The sequence below is a fragment of the Ammospiza caudacuta genome, chromosome 3, assembly GCF_027887145.1.
Source record: "Ammospiza caudacuta isolate bAmmCau1 chromosome 3, bAmmCau1.pri, whole genome shotgun sequence".
Classification (NCBI taxonomy): Eukaryota; Metazoa; Chordata; class Aves; order Passeriformes; family Passerellidae; genus Ammospiza; species Ammospiza caudacuta.
The window spans coordinates 68,453,466-68,476,799 of NC_080595.1; the positions used below are offsets into that span (position 1 = coordinate 68,453,466).

General features: G+C 38.8%; 2 protein-coding genes across 2 annotated transcripts in view; one reads left to right on the top strand and one right to left on the bottom strand.

The window, feature by feature from the left end:
- Positions 1-23,334, top strand: part of CEP85L (centrosomal protein 85 like) — a 105,021-nt gene that overhangs the window by 39,974 nt on the left and 41,713 nt on the right. The window contains exon 3 of the mRNA XM_058800987.1: positions 143-909. Within this exon, the coding sequence (XP_058656970.1) occupies positions 143-909 (767 nt within the window). The remainder of the gene's footprint in view (positions 1-142; positions 910-23,334) is intronic.
- On the bottom strand, positions 11,275-21,113 carry PLN (phospholamban). The gene is made up of 3 exons (XM_058800988.1): positions 20,895-21,113; positions 16,716-16,750; positions 11,275-14,208 (listed from the first exon to the last, which is right to left on the bottom strand). The coding sequence occupies exon 3, from the start codon at positions 14,085-14,087 to the stop codon at positions 13,929-13,931; it is 159 nt and encodes a 52-aa protein (XP_058656971.1). The 5' UTR covers positions 14,088-14,208; positions 16,716-16,750; positions 20,895-21,113; the 3' UTR covers positions 11,275-13,928.

Genomic DNA, 23,334 nt, shown 5'->3' on the forward strand with positions numbered 1-23,334 from the left:
GATCTAGAAGGCTCTATTTTGTCAAGAAACCTCTTTCCTTCTATTTTTGCTTTTCACCTTGAATTTGATATTTTGTCCTATCTGAACTAGTGTTAATGAGCACTGTGTTGCACTTACTTACATGATAAATTTCTCTTCACAGATCATTCAACTTCAAGTGGTACATCATCATTTAAGACCAGCCGATCACTGGTTTCTATTCCCACTGCCCATGTGATGCTGTCTGGTGCCAGCTCTTCACTTTCCAAACACAGGGAAGCTTTCAAGTCTGATGGCTCAAAATGGAGTACAAGCTTTGTACGGTCAGGAGGAGGCAGAAATCAGGGAGCCCTGGACAATTCTCTTGACATGAAAGATGCAAGACCTGTAAGAAAATGGTCCTCCTTGTCTAAACTCAGCTCACCAAATAATTTCAGCCAAGATGGAAGTAGTCATTCGGTGGAATACAGGGCTGGCACGGACAAAGCTGTGCCACCTCAATTAAGGACAAATGGGCCAAGTTGTTTGCATGACAGCATGGAGTTGCTAAAGATTGAGGACAAAGAAATGGGGAAAAAACGATCTTCTCTACTGGACTGCAAGTACAAATTTGAAACGTGCAGCAAAGACGACTTTATTTCGGATTCCCCAAGTAGGAGACACGCCTTAGACCTGACCTACGGTGCCTTACCTGAAAGCAAGCCTGCGGCAGGCGGCTGCGAGGCTTTCGGGCAGAGATACGCGACCCTGGGGCAGCAGGCTGTGAGCGGCGCTGCCATACAGCCGGCAGTGAGGACTCAGATGTGGCTCAAGGAGCAGCTGCGGGCAAATCCCCTGGACTGTAGGCCTGCCGAGGAGCCCTACGGTGTGCCTGCATGGCACATGCAGCCCCTTGAAGGCTTCAGAGCAGCAGGTGACCAGCCCGTGCAGGTAAGGGCAGAGCTTGGTGTTTGCTGCCATCATGTGGCATCCTGGGTTATACCTGAGGAGTAACTGGCAGTTTTTAATGAAACAGGAAAGGGAGCAGGTCCTGCTAACCAGCTGATGGTATTTTTAAGCTTTGGTTGGGGCTGTTGCTGCTTGTTTCTCAGTATTAGTTGTTTGTTGGGTTTTCTTTTATTTCTACTGCCTACTTACAGTTTACTCTGATTCATTGCACCTGTCTGCATGGCACCAATGTCTTCATGTGAAGCTGGGCACAGGAAGAGGTTCACCAAGTAGCCTTTTTAGTAGTTTTAGAGTAACTGTATAGTGGGGGAAATGTGGTATTTTTATCAGAAAGGGATTACAGAGGCTGCATTTATGCATTCAGCAAAATAAGAATGAATTGTGTCGTGCAAGGGTGAACGAAAATTCAATCTCTTTATGCCTAGCACTTAAAAACAGAATTCAGTTTGGTACTACTGCTTATTTTTTAACTAATAAAAATCAACTAACAGTAGCCAACAAATCTGATTTATTTAAATAAGTATGTGTGGTTGATGCATCATGCTTGAAATATTTTTATATCAATATTATCAAGCACATGGTTTTAAGATATAGGCGACCCTTTCTAACATTGCAATTCACAGTTTTGGTTTCCAGCTCTTCCCCTAATGGGGAAGTACAGCTTGTGAAGGAAGGCAGTATTTAAAATCTACATGTTCATGTTTACCTGTGTAGTAAGTTTGGCTTGGCTTGACAAAAAAATCCCAGTTTATAATATATAAATTTCTCTGAAAGGCATTTTAGGGTTAGACTAGGATATTAGCTCAACAGAGATAATCTAGCAGTATGTTCAGATTTCCTGTTTTCTTCAGCCTGTAGTACACAAATGTAATTTAGAAAGAGTTGCGCTCAGTGTTGTTACTCCTTTTGTTGTGTACTGATGGAAAGAATAACAAGTTTACAGATTGTTAACATCCAGTTTTGCTCTTAATGGTGGTCTAATTTTGGTTTTTGGTGGTGTTTTGAGTTTTTTAAGAGGGTGGGGTTTTTTTTCTTTTTTAGCTAAAGAAAATTGAAGCCAATTAATATGGCCAAACTAATAGTAATCTCTAAGGGTTTGTCTAAAAACCTGTCACTGTTACAGCTAGCCACCCTTTATTGCTGCAGAAGCCCTCACCTTTCTCTAAGCACTTCAAAGATTCTGATGCTGATAAATTCCCAGGTAGGGAGCAGAGGCCGATGGGGTCCTCTCAGAACTGAAGTGACAGAGATGGGCTCAGTGCTGAGGCTGGGTCCGGGGCACTGCCAGCTGGACTCGGGCAGGTGGCACCTGCTGGTGGCATTGAGGAGCACACAAAGGGTTTGGGAAGCAACTGCAGGGAGCTTGGTCTATCTATTCATTCAAGTCTTCCCAAGCACCTGAGATGTGTAGCTTACTGCAGCCACCAGTAGTGCTGTCTGTGAGATTTGTGATCAGGTTACTGTGCCTGCATTTAAATATACTGAATGACATAATGTTAAGGGTTGGAAGGGGCCTTAATGATCATTTAATTCCACCCCCCTCTGCCATGGGCAGGGACACCTCCCACTAGACCAGGTGGCTCAAAGCCTTATCCAGCCTAGTGTTGGACTGGGGCATCCGCTGCCAGGGCTGGGGCATCCACAACTTCCCTCAGCAATCTGTTTCTTTGTCTTACCATCCTCACAGCAAAGAATTTCTTCCTAATACTCAGCCTTAAATTTCCCCTTTTTCAGTTTCCACCCATTACTCCACATCCTCTCACTGCAGTTCCTGTGAAGAAACTCCAGTAGGACCCCTTCAGATACTGCATGGTTGCTGTGAGATTTCCACTCAGCCTTCTCTTCTCCAGGCTGAGCAGCCCCACCTTCCTCAGCGTGTTTTCACAGGGGAAGTGCTCCAGTCCTCTTACCAATTTTGTGGTCTCCTTTGGACTTGCTCCAACAGTTCCACATTCTTCTTTATGCTGGGGATACCAGACCTGTATGCAGTACTCCAGATGGTGTATCACTAGTTTTATATACTTATTTACTTAATTAGGCATATGTCTCTTCATCATCCTATACGTGCCTTTAAAGGCACTTTGTTTAGGATGGGTGTTTTAGAAATTTATTTTTGTTTAGATCAAAAGAACTCCCAGCTCTTGTCCTTCAGGTGTCACAAGTGCTTTCTCCCTCTGATCATGTTTAAGTACATATGAAGGCAAAGTTAAATGTTTGAAACAGATGAAGCCCTGTATGTGTTATTACAGTTATTCAAAAGCTTTCATCCATGCAGGCATTGCTACCGAGCTGTATTTGGAGGACAGAGCCAGCAGGGGGAACACAAGCATTATTTTTCTTGGGCTTCAATTCACAAACAGTGCTGCACCTTCCCAGGTTTTTGAGATTTGACATTTTGCCTAAAACTGGATTGTTTTGTTTTGTGGTTTTTTTTTTTTTTTTTTTTGTGGGTGTTTGTTTGTTTGGTTGGTTTTTTGGGTTTTGTTGGGATTTTTTAGTTTTGGTTTTTTTTTTTCAACTGTAACTTCTACACCTCTGTGGAGGAAATTCCTTATGCCCTTAGCAAGTGCTTCCATTGGCATGATCTGGAGTCATGTTGCTGGGCCTTGAAATGGGATCTGTTCTATGTCCTCAGGTGAGATGTGGTTGTGAAGTAGGACCCAGTGAAGGTTAAAGTGTGTGCAAGAGCAGTGAGCCTTTGGGCTCTTAAAAGCATCCCTTGCCCTCCCATCCTTCTGACAGAGGTTACACCTGTAAGGAGGAGGGATGCCAGAAGCAATGAAAAAATGAGAATGATTCTTCCTGTCTTGACGCCTGTTTTTTAAAGAAACCTCAGCATCATTCTGATGTGGCCTTTTTTTAGAGATCACATGTACCTGGGAACTGGTATTTTATTATTTCTGAGAAGCCAAGAAAACTGCAATCCCAAGTGAAATATATATCTAAGAGATAGAGTAGAAGGCATAAGAGGAAGCTGATGATCTATAAAAAGGGCAAAACCCGCAGCTCTATGTATTTTTTTAATTATTCTTTTCCTTTGAGGATTGCTTTTGCATTTTTGCTTTTAATACGTATATATCCTGATGGAAATGTAGTGGTTTTTCTAGGACTGAAAAAAATCAGTTTATCATTATTTTTCTTTAAGACTACTATTGCCATGAACAGAGAATACAACAAACTTTACTTTTAACTGTTAATCTAGGGCAGCTTTGTGCATCTTTAATATAGCTGAACTCTGTAGCTTCCCCTTCTTCCAGACTATCACTAATGAAGTAAGAATAGACAGCAGCAATTTTTTGAGTTGATTTTGAGGCCTGATGGTTCAGGAACAGCTGTTGGACTTGATAATACACACTACAAATAAGTTTTTATGTCCTCACAGACTAGTATAGACAGTTGGCCATAGAAAATGCTAATTCAGAGTTAGTTTTTGTAAAATCAGAGAAGCTTTCTATTTGTATACTCTAAAGACTAATGGAGAGTATAATGTAACACCCCTCAAAAGCTGTTCCAAGGTTTATTACTTTCAAGCTTAAGATTCTCTGCTTCCTTAGCAGTCTGAAGTTGACTGAACTCAGTGGTTTTTCTTATAGTTTACTCCCTAAATTACAACACCTATCATGTGTCTTTTCCATTCCAATTGTAAACCATGGATTGTAAAGTAAAATTTCCTGTGCATTGTAAGGGAAGCTCAGAGTGTTGGGTAGAAGACCTACAGCTGCATTGTGATTGTCCTTCAGGATGTGGTCAAGTTTGCAACTGCAGAAAATGTGCTGTGGAACAGCAGAATGCCTCTTCGAGAAGGTGCATCCTTCAGCTGTGGGTGTGATGTTTGTACATTTCAGAAATAAGTCTCCAAGGAGAACCTGGTCTATGGTTATTATGTAACATCGCGGAGTTGCATCTGAAAATTCGTTTCCTTAGCTAATGTGAGTTATTTAATGTATGCTTTTTGGAAATAAACATTCTCCTACAGATTTCCTAGGAACAGATTTTAAAAGTTCTTCAGTGTATGGAGTTCAGTTTATGCACTGAAACAAAAAAATATTGCTTTAATGAAAACAGTTTCCATGCAGAATTTATATTTCACCATATACTTGTTTAATTGTTTTCAATATACAGCTGATCTTTGAATAAGGAAATGTGTGATAAGGACTGTATTAAGAGAAAAAACTTGCTTACAATACACAACATTTCCCATGTACTGAACTTGGAGGCCATAAAATCCAAATTAAAAAACTCTGTGTTTTCAAGCAATGGCATTTCAAAATTTTCAAGCAAAAGCAATTAAGGTCTGATCCTGTTATATATCCTATTTGAATGCATGTAGGTACATGCTGTGTGCTAGTCCAAAAATTAGATTTAAAATGAAAGCATGCCTTTAAAATTGTTGGACATCATATAATAAGAAGGAGAGCTTTATAAGATTGCATATCTACATATTAACTTTGTCTGGTGTTGCAAGTATCACAGTATGAATCTCTTTATTCCAGTGTACAGAGCATCTGTATGATTTCTGCATGGTGTGCTAAATTGTGTCAGAATATTGCAGAGATAATAGGTAGAAATTACTTAAGTGCATCTTTTCCCTTTAATGTATCAGGTTTAGTGGGGTTTTTTTAATGAGGAAAACAGTGGACTGATTATACCATGTATATAAAAATTGCTGGAAATTAAGTTTTAATGCAGTGAGAAGTTTAGAGTTATTAGAACACTTTTTGTTGCAAAGCAGACAAGGAAGAAAGTAAACTGCATGCATATCTAAAAATTGGTAAACAAAGCTGTAAAAGTTTAATTGAAACAAAAGTCATAACATTGTTGCCACATAGAATTTTATTCTTAAATGTCAACTCAAAGCTAGGGTTTTTTTACAATCCTGTCATATCAGAAAATTAAAATTATTAATGTCAATATTTTCCTATATCACATTTTGATGAAACCATACTTTTCAGGAACAGAAAACTTTTTAACATGCGGGATTTTCACTTTTAGCTAGCAGAGTGAACTCCTTTGCTGTGAGCCATAACTAAGCTTTGATGGTCTGTTCCTTTTGCTGTGAAGTCGGTAGCCCAGCAAATGGGATCCTGTTCATTGTAAGGTGCTTGTAGGTTCAGTCTGGAGTGCAGCAAATGATTGGAAACCAAACTTGGATGGTGCTTGATTGCAAAAAAAGCCTTGGCACTGGTTAGCTCATAAGTTTGCCAGCTTTATATGTCATCTCTGGAAAATGCTTCCGTTTCAGTAGTGCATTTCAGCATTTGTTGAGGATTCTGTCATGTTCATTGCTGGCTGAGAGGAGGCTACTAGGATTGCATCTGGGGATTGTTTCTCCATGCTCTGACAGCAAAGTTTCTCACAGACTTCCTTGGTATGCAATTTTTGATCTGGAAATACATGCTTATTGGTGGCAGTAGGCTCATTTTCCTCAATTTATTAAAAAGGAATAGGTGACTTCATTGTTTTGTCAGGGCCAACTGGTGTCATAGTGGTTTCCCTGATCTAGGGAAACTTCTGAATATAGAGAAGGTCATATAGACAATAAGCTTTGAGTAGTCCCAAGCAGTAAATAACCCTTTTGTTGGGACAACTTATTCTGCTTTGGGCTAGAGTGGGTTTTCTGTTTGTTACTGTGGTTTTAATGTGCTTTGAACCATCTATGTCAAGCATCAACAGGAATTCTCCTAAGTAATACAAAACTATGTAACCATTGCCACATATATCTCTGGTATTTAAATTTACATAATTTTTTTTAAAGTAGAGTATTTCAAGATTATAAAAATAAATGATTGCTTTTTGTGATGTAGCTGTGCAAAGTTTTCTGCTTTAAATGCAAACAGATTGGAATTTATACTTCTATAACTATCAACTTCAAAAAACTATGGGTATGTAGTTTGCAGAAGCCATTTCAAGTGGTTATTGCACGTATTTCAGAGCAGGTGAGAAAAAAGCTTTTAACTTTCTGTGCTGCTCTAGGCCATTGTGCTGGTTTGGCTGGGGCAGAGGCAATTTCCTTTGTAGTAGCTACACTTTGTACTTATACCAATCCATAGTCCCATGCTAACTACTATACCATGAAGAAAATTAACTTTATTCCAGATAAAATTAGCACACTAATGCTCTGTCAGCTTTGGAGCAGGTTGCATAGAGTGGAATGTGGATACTTACTAATGGCAGGACTTCCTTAAGCTTTCAGGTTTGCTGGGCATGTTGCCTTTTCCTGTGAAAAGTCTGTTCATAGATCCAGTTTAGATGAGTCTCCTGCAGATAACTGAATAACAGTAGTGATCATATGGAAGTTCTGGGCGTGAACAAGAATAGATCAGCTCTGTAATACACTCAGCACTCAGTAGTATATGTGCTGAATGAGGGATGTGCTGTTGGCAGTAGGAAGCTGGAGCTGGGGCTTCCCCCATCCATAAAACAACATCTGCCTCTTATGCATGTGTGTTAATATGCATATCTATGGCAATAAATTTACTGTACAATATATATTTTTTGGTTTACACTTGGTGATTCTTGTGGTTGGTTCCTGTGTTTCACTTGGGAAAGTGAGATGCTAAGAGAAAGTTGTCTGGCTCCAATGTGATATACAAAAATCTGCTTCTGGTCCCCTCCTTTCCCAGCACTTCTCATGTTTTTAGCTCTACCTTCTGGAAAATCATTCCAATGGAAGTGTGCTCTTGTTGGTCACTCTCCTTCCCAGGAGCCTGTGGGAAAAGTACATCACTCTGTAAAGTGCCACAAAAGAAAGTCCTGTAAGGAGTTTTTGCTGCATGCCTAGAGGTGAGGACAGGCTATGGACTGATGATGGCACTGGCAAGTAACAAGTGCTCTGTCAAATACGGCTGCAGGACTCCCACACTGCTCACTTGACCTGTGCATAAGTGGTAAATCCTCTCTCTGAGGCTGTAGTGCATCTTGGGCTTGTGCAGCTGTGCCTACTGCTGGTGTATGTGCTGGTGCTAAGGGTCTCCTGGCCAGAGTTATGATAACCCTGGGTAATGGCCCTTTGTTTTTCAGTTGTTTTGGCAGGTGCTTCTTTTGATATGCTGGTTAACATAAGGCTTCTGGCTTTTGAGGTCTGCAGTGAACCACAGGTGGTCAAAAAAAGTCTAAATAATAATAATGTTTTCATATTTGACCTTTACTTATCCCCATCTCTGCTACTGCAAGCTGCTTTTCAGGGATATCTTTGTTTCCATTTCCAGCATCTGTGCTTTTCTCTCCTCAGGTAATTTGATGTATGCTGTCAACTCAAAGCTGGCATTTTGGTCTGCCTTCTTGCTGTCATTTCCCATTAAGTATATGTTCTGCAGAAATTCCATTTTAAAAATTTGATTTCTGCTGTCCCATTTTTGCAGAAATTATGTTCCTTGAATGCTGAAAATAATTTGTAGATCTTTAAATAACAATCATCTGTATCAATGAGAAGCTGCAGTAGCTGCCAATGCATTCCTGGGTTTTTTTGGGTACTCGGTGAGGCTGTAGGTGCTTTCTTCACTCGGTGGCAGGTGCACAGCTTGTGCACAGCTCTTAGAATTGCTTTCTGATAAATTTGGGGTGTGAACACATTCTCTGTAACTGTCAGACACTTCAGCCTCTGCAGACTTCACATGTTCAGGTAGTCTAAAGTGTCTGCATTATCACTGCAAAACCCACAGGGTGAAATCTGAGAAGGAAGCAGAGCCTTGCAGAGGTTCACATCAGCTTCACAAGGATAAATGCAAGCACTAGGACCAAGACAATGAGCAGAAAGTTAAGTAGCAGGTTGAGACCCCTGTTGTTGGCACGATCCATAATGTGCATCAGTCTGCCCTCTTGTGCCTGCAGCAGACTCTTAATTGTAGCTTAGGGCTGCTCCTTCATTAGTAAGCTGTGTAGGTTCACATGAATTTCATTCTGTCCATAGCTCTTCCCCTGGTTTTTAGTTTCTGCCACTTAACAAAGAAATGGTATGCTTAAAATAGCTAGTTGTTTAGTTTTTTTCTGGAAAAGTATTCTGGATGCTCCTACAAGCCTTTTTTCTCAAATACCTTAAAAATAAAATTAAATAAAATTAAGGTTAATGATAACTTTCATTCCAGTACTGAAGAATTTCTGAAAAACTAATAATTAGAGGAAGGACTTGAATTTTCTCACAGAGTTTGGCACTTCACTGACTTTATCCATGTGTATGCTACTTTCCAGGCCCATCGAATTTTCAGAAGAATGAATGTTCTCAAGACTTGGTCTCTTTCAGCAACAGACTGTTGAAAATTTACTTCTAAAATACCTCTGTTGGGTGAAACACCACTCTGCCTCCTGCTTTCTTATCTGGGCAAAATGTCTGTCTGTTAATAGAAGTATTTCCTACCCTTCTAGGGTTTGGCATCGTGCACTGCAGCTGTGTTTAGCTGGCAACGTGCTTTCTAAGGCCCACTGCAGTCTTGCAAATGCCTTACCAAGAATCTGGATTGAGCTGGCAGAGGATGTGTCCTTAGTGCTTTTAATAGCACATATGCAATTACTTATTTTAAGATAGCATTAATAACTTAACAATTGGGGTTTATTTATATAAATATATATACATGAGTGAAAGGAATATATAAACCCACTTAACCCTAATACTGCCAACAGTTGCCAAAACTTGCTTTTAATAATCAGCTACATTTTTAGGGAAGATCACAAGAGGGCAGTATTTTATAGTTTTACATCTTATACAAAGGTGTAACTTCTGGCATAATTTTGCCTTTAAAGAAAGAAAAAGCTTATAAAGCAATCAATTAAATATTACTACAGTAAATATAGGGACTGTGTTCATTAAATTACCAGGGTTCTTATTGAGGGTAGCATTAGTTCTTAAAAGAATCCTTATAAATATGTTCTGGGTTTTGGTTTGTTCATTTCTTCTTTTTTTCCCCCACTTTTTATCATGGAGGTCAAAGCTAAAAGGATTACATTTGTTGTTAAATAACACATCTCTGGATCTTGCAGGATTTCACACAAAAAATTTCCAATTGTATTCTCCTAGGCACTATTCATTAGCCATACAAATACAGGTATCTGGTCTGTAACCTATAGTGTATTTATATGCTTCCAAACACTCTTTAAATAAATGGGTTCAATTACTCTGCTCTAATTTTAGCAGAGAGGATATAAGTAAAGTATGTTTCAGCATACATTAAAAAGTGTGACCATTTTTTATGATTATTGTTCAGTCTGTATCCCAGAATGGATAAGGTTGGAGGGGACTACCATCTTCCTGCTCAAGCAGGATCATGCTAGAGCACATGGCACAGGATTGTGTCCAGGGGGTGTCTGAACATCTCCCATGAGGGAGACTCCACAGCCTCTCTGGGCAGCCTGTTCCAGTGCACAGTCACCTGCACTAAAGTTCTTCCTCACATTCACATGGAACTTTCTGTGCATCACTTTCTGTCCATTGCCTCCTGTCCTATTGCTTGGCAGCACCTGAGCCTGGCTCCATCCTCTTGGCACCCCTTCAGACAGACATTGATAAGGTCCCCTCCCTCAGTCACTTCTTCTGGAGGCTGAACAGGCCCAGCTCCCTCAGACTTTGCTCTTAACAGAAGTACTCCTCCAGTGCCTTAATGATCTTTGCCATCCTCTGCTGGACCTGCTGCAGGAGCTCCATGTCTCTCTTGTACTGAGGAGCCCAGAAATGGGCATGGCACTCCAGCCTCACTAGGGTGGAGTAGAGGGGCAGGATCATCTCCCTTGACCTGCTGGGAATGCTCTTCCTAATGCATGCCAGGATACCACTGGCCTAGTTATACCATTGGCCATTGGTATAGTTGTAGCAAAACTTATGTAAAAGATTTTTGTGCAGGGGTGTGACAAACATTTTGTGCATGTTGTGTGAATAATTTTGTTTAAGGCTGTTTACTCTTGTCTGTCCAATGAGTGGATCAGTTCTGTCAGGAAGGGAAGTTGTTGCTAAATTGATGTAGAACAGTTATTAAAGAAATGCAAGTATCTGATGCCTTCTAAAACACCTTCTGACTAGTCTTGGTTAGAGCAAAGTTTCAGTTTTTAAATGGGACATGTTTTCACATAGAGAATAATAACAACTATTCAATTATTAAATCAATTGTTGTATCATTTTTTGCTGAGGAGCTGGCTGAGGAAACACATCTTTAAAACCAGCTTATTATGGTTCCTGATTCAGCTCCTTCCTGGTATAAAATTGTCATGGAAGTTGGTAATTTTTTTTTTTGGAGGAAGAGTAATACCAGATTTTTGCCTGTTTAGCTGTCGTTATTCACTACTGGTGTGTAAAATGACCTTAGGAAAGAGATTTAGGCTTGGGTGGAGTGGAGCAGAGAACTAAAAACATAATCCAAGCTATTTGCTGTACATGTTTGCTATTTTTATTATGACTCATAAAAGTGCTAAACTTTTTGATTACATTTGCAGAAAATTAATTAGGAGTAGTTACAAGCTCTAGCTACATGTAAGTGACCTGGACATTGCAAAATAGTCAAGATTACTCCTGAAAACCAAAACAGAATAAATAGAGATTTAGAGAATTAGAAAGCTGTGTGATGACTAGCTTCTTTTCATATAACTTTAATAAGTAAGTAATAGAACGGATACTTCTTTCTAAACAATTGGATATATTTTATGCATTAATATTTTTCAAGCAGTCCTTTTATTAAATAAAAATACTGTAGATATTATTTTTAAAGCTTGTATAAGTCTACAAAGAAGACTGTATTACGTACAGAAGGGTTTTTCTTTAAATTTCTGGGTTTGGTTGACAATTGGTGATATAGAGGATATAAGAGATTTTTTAATCAACAGAAGCCTAAGACACCAATGAACCATATACAGTATTTGCAATATATCTGCATTGCTGTAAAATAGCAGTAAGTCTTCCAGTTTATTGATAACTTGGTTTTGTTCTTGTTTGGTTATTGTTTTAAAATAAGTTATGGATTTTCAGGTACATAAAAGGAAATTGGAAAGTTTGTTTTTATTGTGCTACATTTTTTAGCAATGCTTTACTCTGACTCCTTTAAATTATTGGCTTGTGAAACCTCTAACCCCAAACATGTCCTCTGAATGCAGTGCTGATGCTTTACTCTTAACATTTCTTTCTTCAGCAGGTTTTCAGTACTGTAAAATTGTCTATTTCCAGTTGAAGTCTCTTGAAACACATTCCAAAGCAAATAAAGCTAGAAACTCTATCCATCACAAAAATACAGATTCGAAAAGAGAAGAAAAGCAAGAAGGATTAAAAGGGGAAGTACGCTTGCTAAAATCTCATGCATTTGTGAGAGTGGTCAGAATGCATGAAATGGAAATTGAGATTTACACTGACAGTTCAAATCAGTAATGCTGATATACTAACTTGCAAGTGTGGGGATGTGTTGCCAGTCTCACCAGTGCTCACCCTAATCCTCATACAAGTAGCTGTCTTAATTTCCTCCCGTGGGTAACCTTACTTCAGAGTCTGGTCTCAACATACCTACTCACTAGATAGGAAATTCACCACTGGATTTGCTTGCATTCCGTTGAATACAGATTTTTTTCAGAGATTTCTTCCCTTCCTGCTCAGCTGTTTATTATCAACTTCTACTCATGAAATATTAAGTCTTAAAGGCAGACTACAAGACAAACTTGTTTTGATTTTTCTGTATTCATTAATAAGAATGTTTACATAGAATGGAATAGAAGAATATCTCTTTTAAAAATGGATGTCTGTCTGACCTCTGTTGATTCTTAATCTTTCTTTAAATTTGAAAAGTGTATCAAATTTCTGGGGATTTTGCTTAATACCAGCAACATGTAATAGGGTAAGTAGGGTTGGAAGTCTTTTACTCAGTCTTGTTACTCACAGTTTTTGGAGCAGAAGTGTCATCTTTTATGTGTATAGCCTGTGATTTACATGTTGAAAAGATATTTCTGCAGTGCTTTTCCCTTCTGTGCATAACTGTTTACAATGAACTTTTTTATGTGTCATTTATTTTGGGAAAGTACTTTCATGTTCTCTAGCAAGAATTTGCAGTTGAAGATGGGGATGTTACTTATGGATACACTTCAGTCACAACAGTAATGATGGCCTAGACTTTTCTCTTTACCACATCAGGTGTAAGCCACTTCATGTGACATTGGCAAGTTCCAAGTTTTTTGCAGTTTTAAACTAAGGAAATTACTACATAAATAAGAACAGTCCCTAATTAAGTTGTCTGAAGGCAAATGTTAAGAACTCTGAGAATCCAAGTTGTGCCAGTTGTCATGTCAATCAAATTACTATGGAAAACAATATTTTTATTTCAGTTATGGCAGTGTCAATTTTTTTCTGCAAAACATAATGAAAAATCTTGCCAGATGTCACATATATAAGATCCCTTAAATAGAGAGAAAAACATATGAACTAGTTTTTTCTTTCTGATTTAGAGAAGATTTTTGGTTCGTTCTCATATTCCTTTAAAAACCACTAAAGCGATTTGAATGCTTTTAGCTGATAATGCAGAGATGCAGCACTTTGAACTAAGCAGAGCAGAAATTTTCCCAGGATGTGTTGAGGGCTGTGTACCTGTAACCTATTCTTTGGGTAGGCATGGTCCAAATTTGGAACCCTTCCAAGGGCTGAAGGATTTTCAGAGAAACCTAAAAAGACTTAGGCCCCCAGAAAGTGATTATGGTGTTTAGCTGACTAAAACTTTGAATTACCAGCTGCTGGCTGTTACTGATTGAGCAGATAATCTGATTTATTGATACTTTAACCCATGTAGCAGAGACATCTCTTGGTTGAGACGGACAAATTGAGTCATGCACAACTTGGTAACTACAGGCTCTAAACACTGTTCTGCACAGAAAATGTGTTTTTAATACATGAGCAGGCAGTAAGATAGCAGAGCACTGGTTGGCACACTCTCTAGTCCAAGTGCTAGCCCCTGTCACGTGAGGATCCTTGCACTGGAGTTTGCACGTGTAGGTCTCTCTTCCCCCTGGGGTGACTTTCCTAGAGGACAGGGCAGAGACGTGCTGGAACTTCAGAGAAGCATCACTATGATACAGATCAGCAAGAGGCAAATTAGAATCAGGCAGAAATTCACAAAGAGCTCCTGGAGCCTTTGGCGTGCTTGTGGGTTGACCTCAATAGTTGAGGCTCTCCTCAGAGCGGAGCGGGTCATGTGTTGGACCTTCTCCATGGCAACAGGAAAGCAGAGGGCACAAATCAGAGGTTTTAGGAGTGCAGGAAAGAAAAGCAGTGGTCAGGAACAGTGCAAAGTGCCTAATATCTTCTCTTTGTTTTAGACAGCCTTTGTGGAGCTGGAAAGCAGGAAAGCAGAGAATTAGAAGTTCAGAAGTGTTTTTGAGTGTAAATAAAGATGGTAAAAGCAATCTGTTTATTTCAGACTTTTTAGAGCTTTAAAACAAAGCTTTTAGGTTAAAACTGAATTTTAAAATTTTATTTATAATTTTAGATTTGTGTTGTGTTATGCTTCTCCTCCTGAAGACTACTGAGCCCCTGCTTCTTAGCAGTGTTGAGTAACTGTGCTATGGAAATTGTGGATATCTGGATTTTGCCCAGATTATTGCCTTAGATCCTAAGCTCTCTATCTCACATGGCCTCTGAAAAGGCTGTGGCTGATTGCCTTTCCACACACACCTCTCTGCTTTATTTGTTCAAGGACTTGTGAAGGCTTGATGATAAGAGTAGGGTCACAGACCTTTTGGCCAGGAGATCTGGATAGTCCTGCTGACTGGTACTGACAGGGCAGATAACCTGATTTACCAGTACCTTTTGCTGGAAGGAAGGAAAAGAATTCTTGTTGAAGTATTTCCATTCCAAGAAAAAGTTCTTTATAGTGGGCATTTAAAACCTAATGCATCACTGCTGTTGGGAATTTTAGTAAAATACTTCTCAACAGCAAAGACAGAGTAAGGACTAAATCTTTTTTTTTATGTTGGACAGTGTGTTACAAACGTGGGTGCAAAGGCAGAGGACTCCTATGAGGAACAAAACAAAGCATTTACAAACTTTGTCTTTTAAGTGAGTGTTACATTTAAAGTGTATTTTTCCTCCTTTTTAGTGGCAGATGGGAGGACAGGGTATCAATTATTTTAAAACTCCAAATAAGTAGTTGCAACATAAAACCCTCCTGTGAAAACCTTCCGTGGCAAGAAGCTGGCTTTGATATATGCTTGTTCAGCTCATGGTGAATTGGATTCTGAATGTAGGTGCTGTCACAATGTGAAAACTTGGTTTTTGAAAATAATGATGATCTGTCAAACTTTATTCCTAAAGCTACATTTACCCCTAAACATTTTATGTATTTATATTGTGTATATATATTTCATAGAAGGTCTCCCCTTGTCACCACTTCATTTTGTTTTTTCCAGAAATAAATGAAATTATATATGCCACATAGAGGAAAACAATTGCTTAGATGTCTGCTGCCCAAATTACATGATGATCCTGACTGAATCAGAGATACTTTGCCCATGAATTTGTCTTTATAGGTGGCTAAAATGGAAAAACCTTAAAAGGAAACGAAAGTGTCTTTCAGACTCTTCCTTTTTTAATCCTATCATGTTGGGCTGTAGAGTGAAATGTTACTGTATGGACAGAATGCATGTGTTCTCAGTGGCAGTGTTGGTATTTAAGAGACTTTCAAAAGCAATCAGATTGCTCATGGTTATTCTAATACCCTTAGAGGACTCCGTGTGATGACATCTCCTTCTCAAACTGAACTTCAGATTTTGTTATTTTTTGAGCTGTAGTTGATCTTAACTTTATTGCAAAAAAAACATACACCAGAACATACTCTTGTAGTGACTACAATTTTTCATCTTTGTTTGACTTTTTGCTGTACCTGTTTTCATCTATTTAAGCAGTTAAATGCTGGCCAAGTATATTCTGCTTAGTTCTTTAATAATCATGGTCTGTCCCAAGTGCAGTAAAAGCAAGACATGCACAGGAATTCTAAAGTCTCTTGGCTGAATTCACATTCATTCTCCCAGCCCAGTACAGGCTGAAGTGCATTAAACTGTTTATCCTCTTGCAGACAAGTCCCAGTAGATGAACCACAAATGGATTTACATGGATAGAGAGGAGTTTGTGTAACCAAGTTCTGTGACAGACACTGTTCAGAGAACAGCATTTCCTGTGGGTGACTTCATCACGGCATTTTATGTCATTTTTTTCAGTGTCAGGTGTGTGCAGCTCTTGGTCTTTGGGCTGTGTGTGACCTGTTGCAGCAACATTTATCTTTCCTAATTATTTTTTTCTTGGAGCCCACAGAAGGATTGGAACAGCATCAATGTGTACTTGTGCACATGCAGAATAAATGTAAATTCCATTTCATTAGGAACTAATGCAACCCTACTGCATTAGGTGTAACTGCACTCATGCTGGCACCTGCACTGCAGTGTTGCTGCATGACTCAAAGGGCAAGGCCCTGAGGCTCTGAAGTGCTTCCATAAAAAGCAATATTATCTGGTTGGGCATCACAGATGCAAGGCCAAAATAGATTTTTAGACATACGTGACCAGAAGGGGATAAGGATCTTAAAAAGTGGAACGTAGCATAAGTTAAGATCTTTATACATCATACAGCTAGAAGACATTGTAGAGGAGGGATGAGGAGAGGACAAAATAGATTGAGTTTCTTGATTTAAAAGTTGGTGGTTTTGGAAGTTTTTGAAACATCTGTATGTTGTTTAACCTCCTGTCTGTGGGGTAAATTTTCTTGTAAGAAAAGGAAGCCAATTCTGTGTCTGTATTTCAACAAGTTTGTCTTTACAAGTGCTCGGGTTCAACTAATAAACACATACCTTGCTTGTTAATCCTCCATGGCACTGTCACCCACCTATAGTGTGCAGAAAGAGAAACAGATTCAGTAACACAGCTGCATACAGGCTATCAAGGTCAAAATGGACAGCTTGGAAAATAATTACACAGAAACAAAGACTGGTCATTGTCACAAATAGTAACTGCTCTCTGCTGTTCAGTACCCGGTGTTTTAGGCCAATATAAAGAAGAATTGGTCATGCAGACACCACTTCTTGAAACAAACGTGCAGCAACAGGGCAAATCATGTTTGATATTTTTTAGGAGTCACAAAGTGTGACTCGTGTGACAAGAGTGAGCATCACACAAGAGGAGCAGTTGGCTGCATCGCTGTGCAGTTCTGTTTTATGAGTGCTGCTGTTAATGGATGTGCAGGCTTGTCTTAGGCACAGAGTGAATCTGCAGAAGATGTCTGGTGGCTGGCCCTCTGTTACTATGTAGGGAATCCCCTATACTCCATACTTCAGAATGAGTCACTGATCACAGTTATTGCTTCCCACTTCACTGACATGTGACTGTTTCCCTGATTTGTATTAGGCTATTTTTATCTTTGTTCCTGGGTGCCCTTCACAATGAGAGAGGGTATGTGACCGAAGTGAAAACTGTGGGCCATTCCTGGTGCAACTGCATTGACTCCTTTGAAGTCACACGGGATAAATTTGTCTCCCTTGGAAATACCACAGCCTGTTTCCTGTCATACGTTCACTAAATGCAGCCGTGATATCAGTGGAATGGAAGAAGTTTGACTTACTTGAATTCTTGCAGTTCCACATGACCAAGTGAAGCCCCGAGGGGCTGTTAAAGTTATGTTGCATAAGTCTATTGCATAGATTTTTAGAATGACATGTCCCAAAACCTCAGTAATTCACTTCTATCCATTGAAAAATAGTCTTACTAAGCATGGACGTAGGGATGGAAAAAGTACATAAAGTGATGTTGATTAAAGATTTAGGCACTGGCTTGTGGCATGTAATATAATTTTTCAGTCATATGGAGACAATATTTCCTTGGGATGGGGAAAGAAGCAACAATTCAGCTTATAGTTTGAAAAGTGCTGGTAACAGGAAAAGCACACTCATTTTATCATTCTCTTTACCTTTTGTTTGTTTTGTACTGAAGTGTCATGCGTGTTTCAGAGAGCATAGGGGAAGACTCACATTTCAGATTATTATTTTTCCCTCTCTGACAAATTCATTGTTTCTACAGTCTTCCTTCTGAGTAGCTTTGATGTTTTTGGTGTTCTAAGACACAAGACCAACAGTGAGAGCCTCTACTTGTATTTCAAGTCCCTGAGAATGTGAATGGTGTAGGTGACAATAAATTACACTGATGAATAGTTGAACACACCAGTCATTTTGGGTTTTGAAATTTTTCTACATATCTTGTGGATAACTGGGACTTACATGTGTGCTGGTCCATTAGAGTAGCCTGGGAGCCAGTGCTTTGGGCTAGTGTTTAAGTTGGTTAAATTCCCTGCAACTGCTGCAGGACCATGCAGTGGGATCTTGGGCAGGTTCCTCAATTTCCATACTCATCAAAACAAGACATAAAATAACTGTATACCAATTCCAATCTGTTGATGTGATCTGCCTTTTACTTAGTAAATTTCTTTTAGGAAATGAACTCCATGCTCTGCTGTGTTCACTGATTATCTAACAAGTTGTTTCATGTTGAGTTTTAGCTATGGTGGTTCATAATGTCCCTTTAATAGGAAATAGTCTAAGTGCAATTTGAATTAAAGTAAAAATTAAAATACATCTAGCATGTATAAAAGGTAGAAGTGGAAGGGGATGTTCCAAGTTTTGTTTTTAACCTTCTAGCATGTCAGGGAACAACGAAATGGCATTGATTGAGAAGGATATAATAGATAAATTCAACTTCTGTGAAGTTACTTGATGCCAGGAAGGTCCTGTTTAGCCTTTTTTCAATCTTCAGAAAGTAAAAGCAATGTTCAGTTCTAAAGTGTCTTGTAGTTTTAGGGAACAGAACTTTACTTCCCTGTGGGATTTTTTTATTTCTCCAGCTGGGGTACTTTTGTTATTCCTAAATCAAATTATTCTTAAAGCAAACAAAAAGTTGCTGGGGTAGTTCTGTATATGTATCCCATTTTTGTTTGCTGATGGTCTGAAAAAGCAGTGAAAATCACCTTTACACTACTAGTTACAAACTGATGATTTCAGTGAGTTTCCTGCTGGAAAGCACTATGGAGGCACTATGTTCCTAACTTCCTCAAAGAATGAGAAATAAATGCAGCTTTTAAAAATAAAAATGTGGTAATACATGAATCTGAATCTCTCTTAAATAACAATTGCGCTGTTGTCTTGACAAATGAGTAGCAAAAAAAAAAGGCAGAAAATTGCCTGCTGTAAATTAAATGCCTAATTTCACATTGATTTGTAACACTTATCACCTGTCCTGTGGCACATGCCTCTGTCATGACTGTAGGTTGTTTGTCAGGGTTTGGATATCTGTGACGTGGGATGTTATAAGTGTGAAATTTTTAAATTTAATTTAACAGCTGAGCCACTATCTCATCTACATTAAATTACTGAACTCTAACCAGATAAAATGAGAGATGATGGAGCAGCTGACCTGCTGTAGCTATGGGATGCATTCCAGCTTCCAGGGAAGAGCTGCCTATAGCAGTTAAGTGTTGGTGTGTATGTTCAATTTATGTGTGTATTTCTAAAGGTCTGCATATGCAATATTTGTGGTAGAAGAGAAGGATTCTCTGGGTGGTAGAATACACCTTAACTCCTCTCTTCACTTGAAAACACATTTTTTGTATAACTTCAGCCTTGAAAAAAATCTGCCTCGGAATCTTCTTTGCTCTTTGTAGGCACTGGGAGGTCTGAAGTGCTGCTTCTGCCTACTGAAAACAGCTTCTAGAGAACTCTGTACCACATTGTTTGCCTCGGGAGTAACAGCATGTCCAGACATTTCTCTCACTTGAACATTCAAAAATGGCACAAGGCTGCTGAGCACAGAACCAAGCAGCTGGATGTATCTTTGCCTGATACCTGCCAGGCACTAGGAAAAGGAATTAAGTGTATCTGTTCACTAACAGGGAAAACACACCTCACAAAATTACAAGTCCTACATTAGGTTTGTCTCTTCTATAACCATATGTAGACATAAGTAGTAAGGTGTCAATTGGTGAAAGGGGGGAACAAGATTGTAAGGAGCATAAGTACCTTAGAGGCATGCATATTCAAGAATTGTATTTCTTTTAAAAATATTTGTATATGTAAATATTGAATGTTCTCTATGTGACATGTTTCTCTGAGATGCACCTTATTTCAGTGATTTTAAAGCTGGGATTGTATTGCATTGTACAACATGTCTGCGCTTCCCTTAGAAATAAAAGGGTTCTTTTCTGCATTTGAAATTCAGTTCATGATGTTACAAATCCTAGCTGAATTATTTCTCAGTTATTAGAAGCAATCTGGGGCAAGTGTTGTGTTAGTTACAATGAACATCAGGAGAAAATAAAATTTTAATGGATGTCAAAGCAAAAACACTATGTGGATTCTGTAGCTTGAACTTAGAGTAACATGGTATAATTTCTGTTCTAGTAGTGCTATAAATCACTTAAATTTTTAAATTAAGGGTAATTTTTCATCATACAGCAAAAAAGTTTTGCTCTCTTAATGTGTTAGATCAGAAACATGTTTTACAGAGTTAATGGTGAAAGAGCTTCTTTACCCTTGCCAGTCTGTGAATAGGCAGCTTTGGGAAAAAGAATGCCTCTGTAAAACTTTAAGAATTATTCTCTTGTAGATTTTTGATTAAAAACCAAGACCAAACAGACAAAAGAAAAAACAAGCAAAAGGTATTAAATTTAAAAGGAAAGGCAAAGGTGTGAGAAACATGATGAAACCTTCTCACCTTCTTGTGCAATACCACCTGTATAAATCATCTTCCCAAGGACAGCTGGTGTCCTATGAACATATAGGAAATTATGTTGCCTTTACTGTTGCTGAAAGACTCCCCACAGATCAGTATATCTTTGAGTCAGAGCTATAATGCCTATATTTCCATATTTTTGATAAACAGTTAAAGCCAGGTGTTAATTTGAGTAGAGGAGGTTTCTGTAGAAAAGTACAGTTACAGCATGCCTTCCTGCAAGATTTAAAAGATAACACAGAAGAGAAGTTCCTTACCCTTGGTGTGACTTGGTGAAGCACAGAGGAGCTTGCTCCGGGCTGTGGGACGTGCCTGCCGATCTCTGGCAACTTTTCCGAGTCTGTGACCAAGCTGTGGAAACAATTGAAGTAGGCTGAGGGGAAAAAATAACAAAAGTTTCAGAGGCAGGGCTCACAGTGTCACTCAGCAGCTCACAAGTTGATTGGTCCCATTTGCCTTCTGACACAGGCAGTGGCTGCTCGGAGCTTGTTCCCAGCAGAAATGTATTAACATGGGCAGCATGGGCAGCACCTTTCCTTTTGTGAGGGGACCTGTGTGCCAGGGAGACCACCTGCTCAATGACAGGATGAGGGAATCTGGGAGGCTGCATGCTTCAGTAGGGTGGCAAAGGGAGCTCTTCCCTGACACCCTGCTTTTTTTAAAACAGGGACTTAAATGGGAGCTTACTCAGGGAGCTGCTTTGGATGTGTTACTTTTGCTACAGCAATGTTTCTTCTTTATAGGAAAACCTCAATAGTGGGGGCTCATACATTTCTTGTGGGTGTTTGACTTGTAATGGTTTTCTTTTGTCCAAGGTATTTTTTAAACTACACTTTCAATATATATGGTTGTGATAATTCTGTTACATACCTGGTATTCAGTTTATAGTGCATGATGAATGCTTCCCAAGATAATCTTTCTTCTCATAGTGCTTAAACTGAAGTAACTTTTCTGCATTTCAAGCCTCTTCCAGACACTAATGGGTGGGTTAGAGGATTTTTTTTTTCCAAATCTGACATACGTAAGTTCATCTCTGAAATTTATCATTACTACATATTTTGAAGTATCTATCTTTTCTTTAAAACACACTTCCACATTTTTTCTTCCTCTCCCACTGTGGCTGGAAACTATTTAAGTGAATTTTTTGAGAACCTTTTCTCTTTGTTTGGATAGTAGTAGCGGCTTGATGCTACTGTACAGGTTATCTTATGTATATTTTCCTGTGTTGAGAAGTGACAACATAATGCATATATGGAGTAGGTTTGGTGCATTGGGGAAGTGAAGGATTTACTGGATGCAAAAGGATTAAGCTGTCAAGTGAGAGCATCCAGCATCAGGCTTTCTGTGTGGATACAACTGACAGCATGGGCCATTTCCCCATTGGGAAATTGCAGGCAAAAATACAGAAGCTCAGCCAAACTCTGAACACTTACAGATTCAGTTTTGACAATAATTGTTTAGCATAGATGAGTGCTTGGCTTTAAGCAGGAACCCAGACAGGGTGAGTTTTTTTGGTTTAGTTTGGGTTTTTTGTTCCCTGGAAGCCCTGCTTACAGTGCATTGTTCAAACCAGAGACAGAAGGGCTTTGGGGGTGATGTACAACCCTTTTTCAAGTTGAGCTCTGTTTTTATTTTTGTAAATATGATTTAGCTCTTCTGCAAATTGGTTATGTCACAGTTGAAGTTAGCAGCTTGGTTTTAGTATCATAAATCTGCCTGCTTTCAGTTGTCCTTTAGTATCAAACCCAGGAAGTCTGGGGTCACATATTTCAGTTGAAAGTTAATTGAATATCTTTACAGTGAGGAGTAATGGTTCTTTACTGGTGCAAAGTGTTTCATAATTTACTTATAATGGCATTATTAATGTTATAAATCTCTCACAGTCAAGCAAACTGTATTTGGCTTTTATATGAGGGAAGTTTCATGTTTTTATTGTATGCTGTCATCCAAGAAAAGTGCTAGCATTGGATTGTTGGCTTTTTAATGAAATTTGTACTATTGAAATTCACCCTCTATATTTTGTTATGAAGTCCAGCAGTACTGCAGCACTGCAACAGCTGCAGTGCTGTTCCTCCCTTTTACAAAGTTGATGTAAAATTGTCATGTTATTTAGTTACACTACCCCAAATTTTTGGGTCTTTTGGTTAATGAATTGGAGCTTTTTAGAAATGAGATACCTTAAGAGAATTTGGTTTTGTTTGTGAGCTGCTGACACAGTCATAGCTTGGTCTCTATCTTAAAGTGATACCTAAATGTACAAATTAAGGCACTGAAAAAATACTAGGATTTCATCAGAAACATAATACACATCTTCTCTAAATGTCAACTCTAATAAGAATTTTAAGATGGAAAATGTATTTGCCAAATAGCAATAACATAACATAAATAGCAATAACATGTAAAAGTTTAGACCCACATGAGTGTTGTAGATGTTGTATTAATGTTGTTTCTCTAAAAACAAGCTTGTTTAGGAACACTGTCTTGAGAACATTTTTCTAGTTCAGGTTAGTTATATTCACTCATGTAGCTCATGGAGGTTTTGGGGGGGTTCTGAGCCAGATGCCAAAGTACTGCTTTATGGGACATGTCAAGTCTGACAAGTACAGACACAATATATGAGCACATCATTGTACTGTTTTCATTCACTCCTGGGTGAACAGGTCCAGACACCTGTGGGTATGAGAAAGGAAAAGCTTT

What these genes read in the sequence shown, in the direction of transcription:
- PLN (XM_058800988.1), bottom strand. Translation starts at nt 14,087, where the DNA reads ATGGAGAAGGTCCAACACATGACCCGCTCCGCTCTGAGGAGAGCCTCA.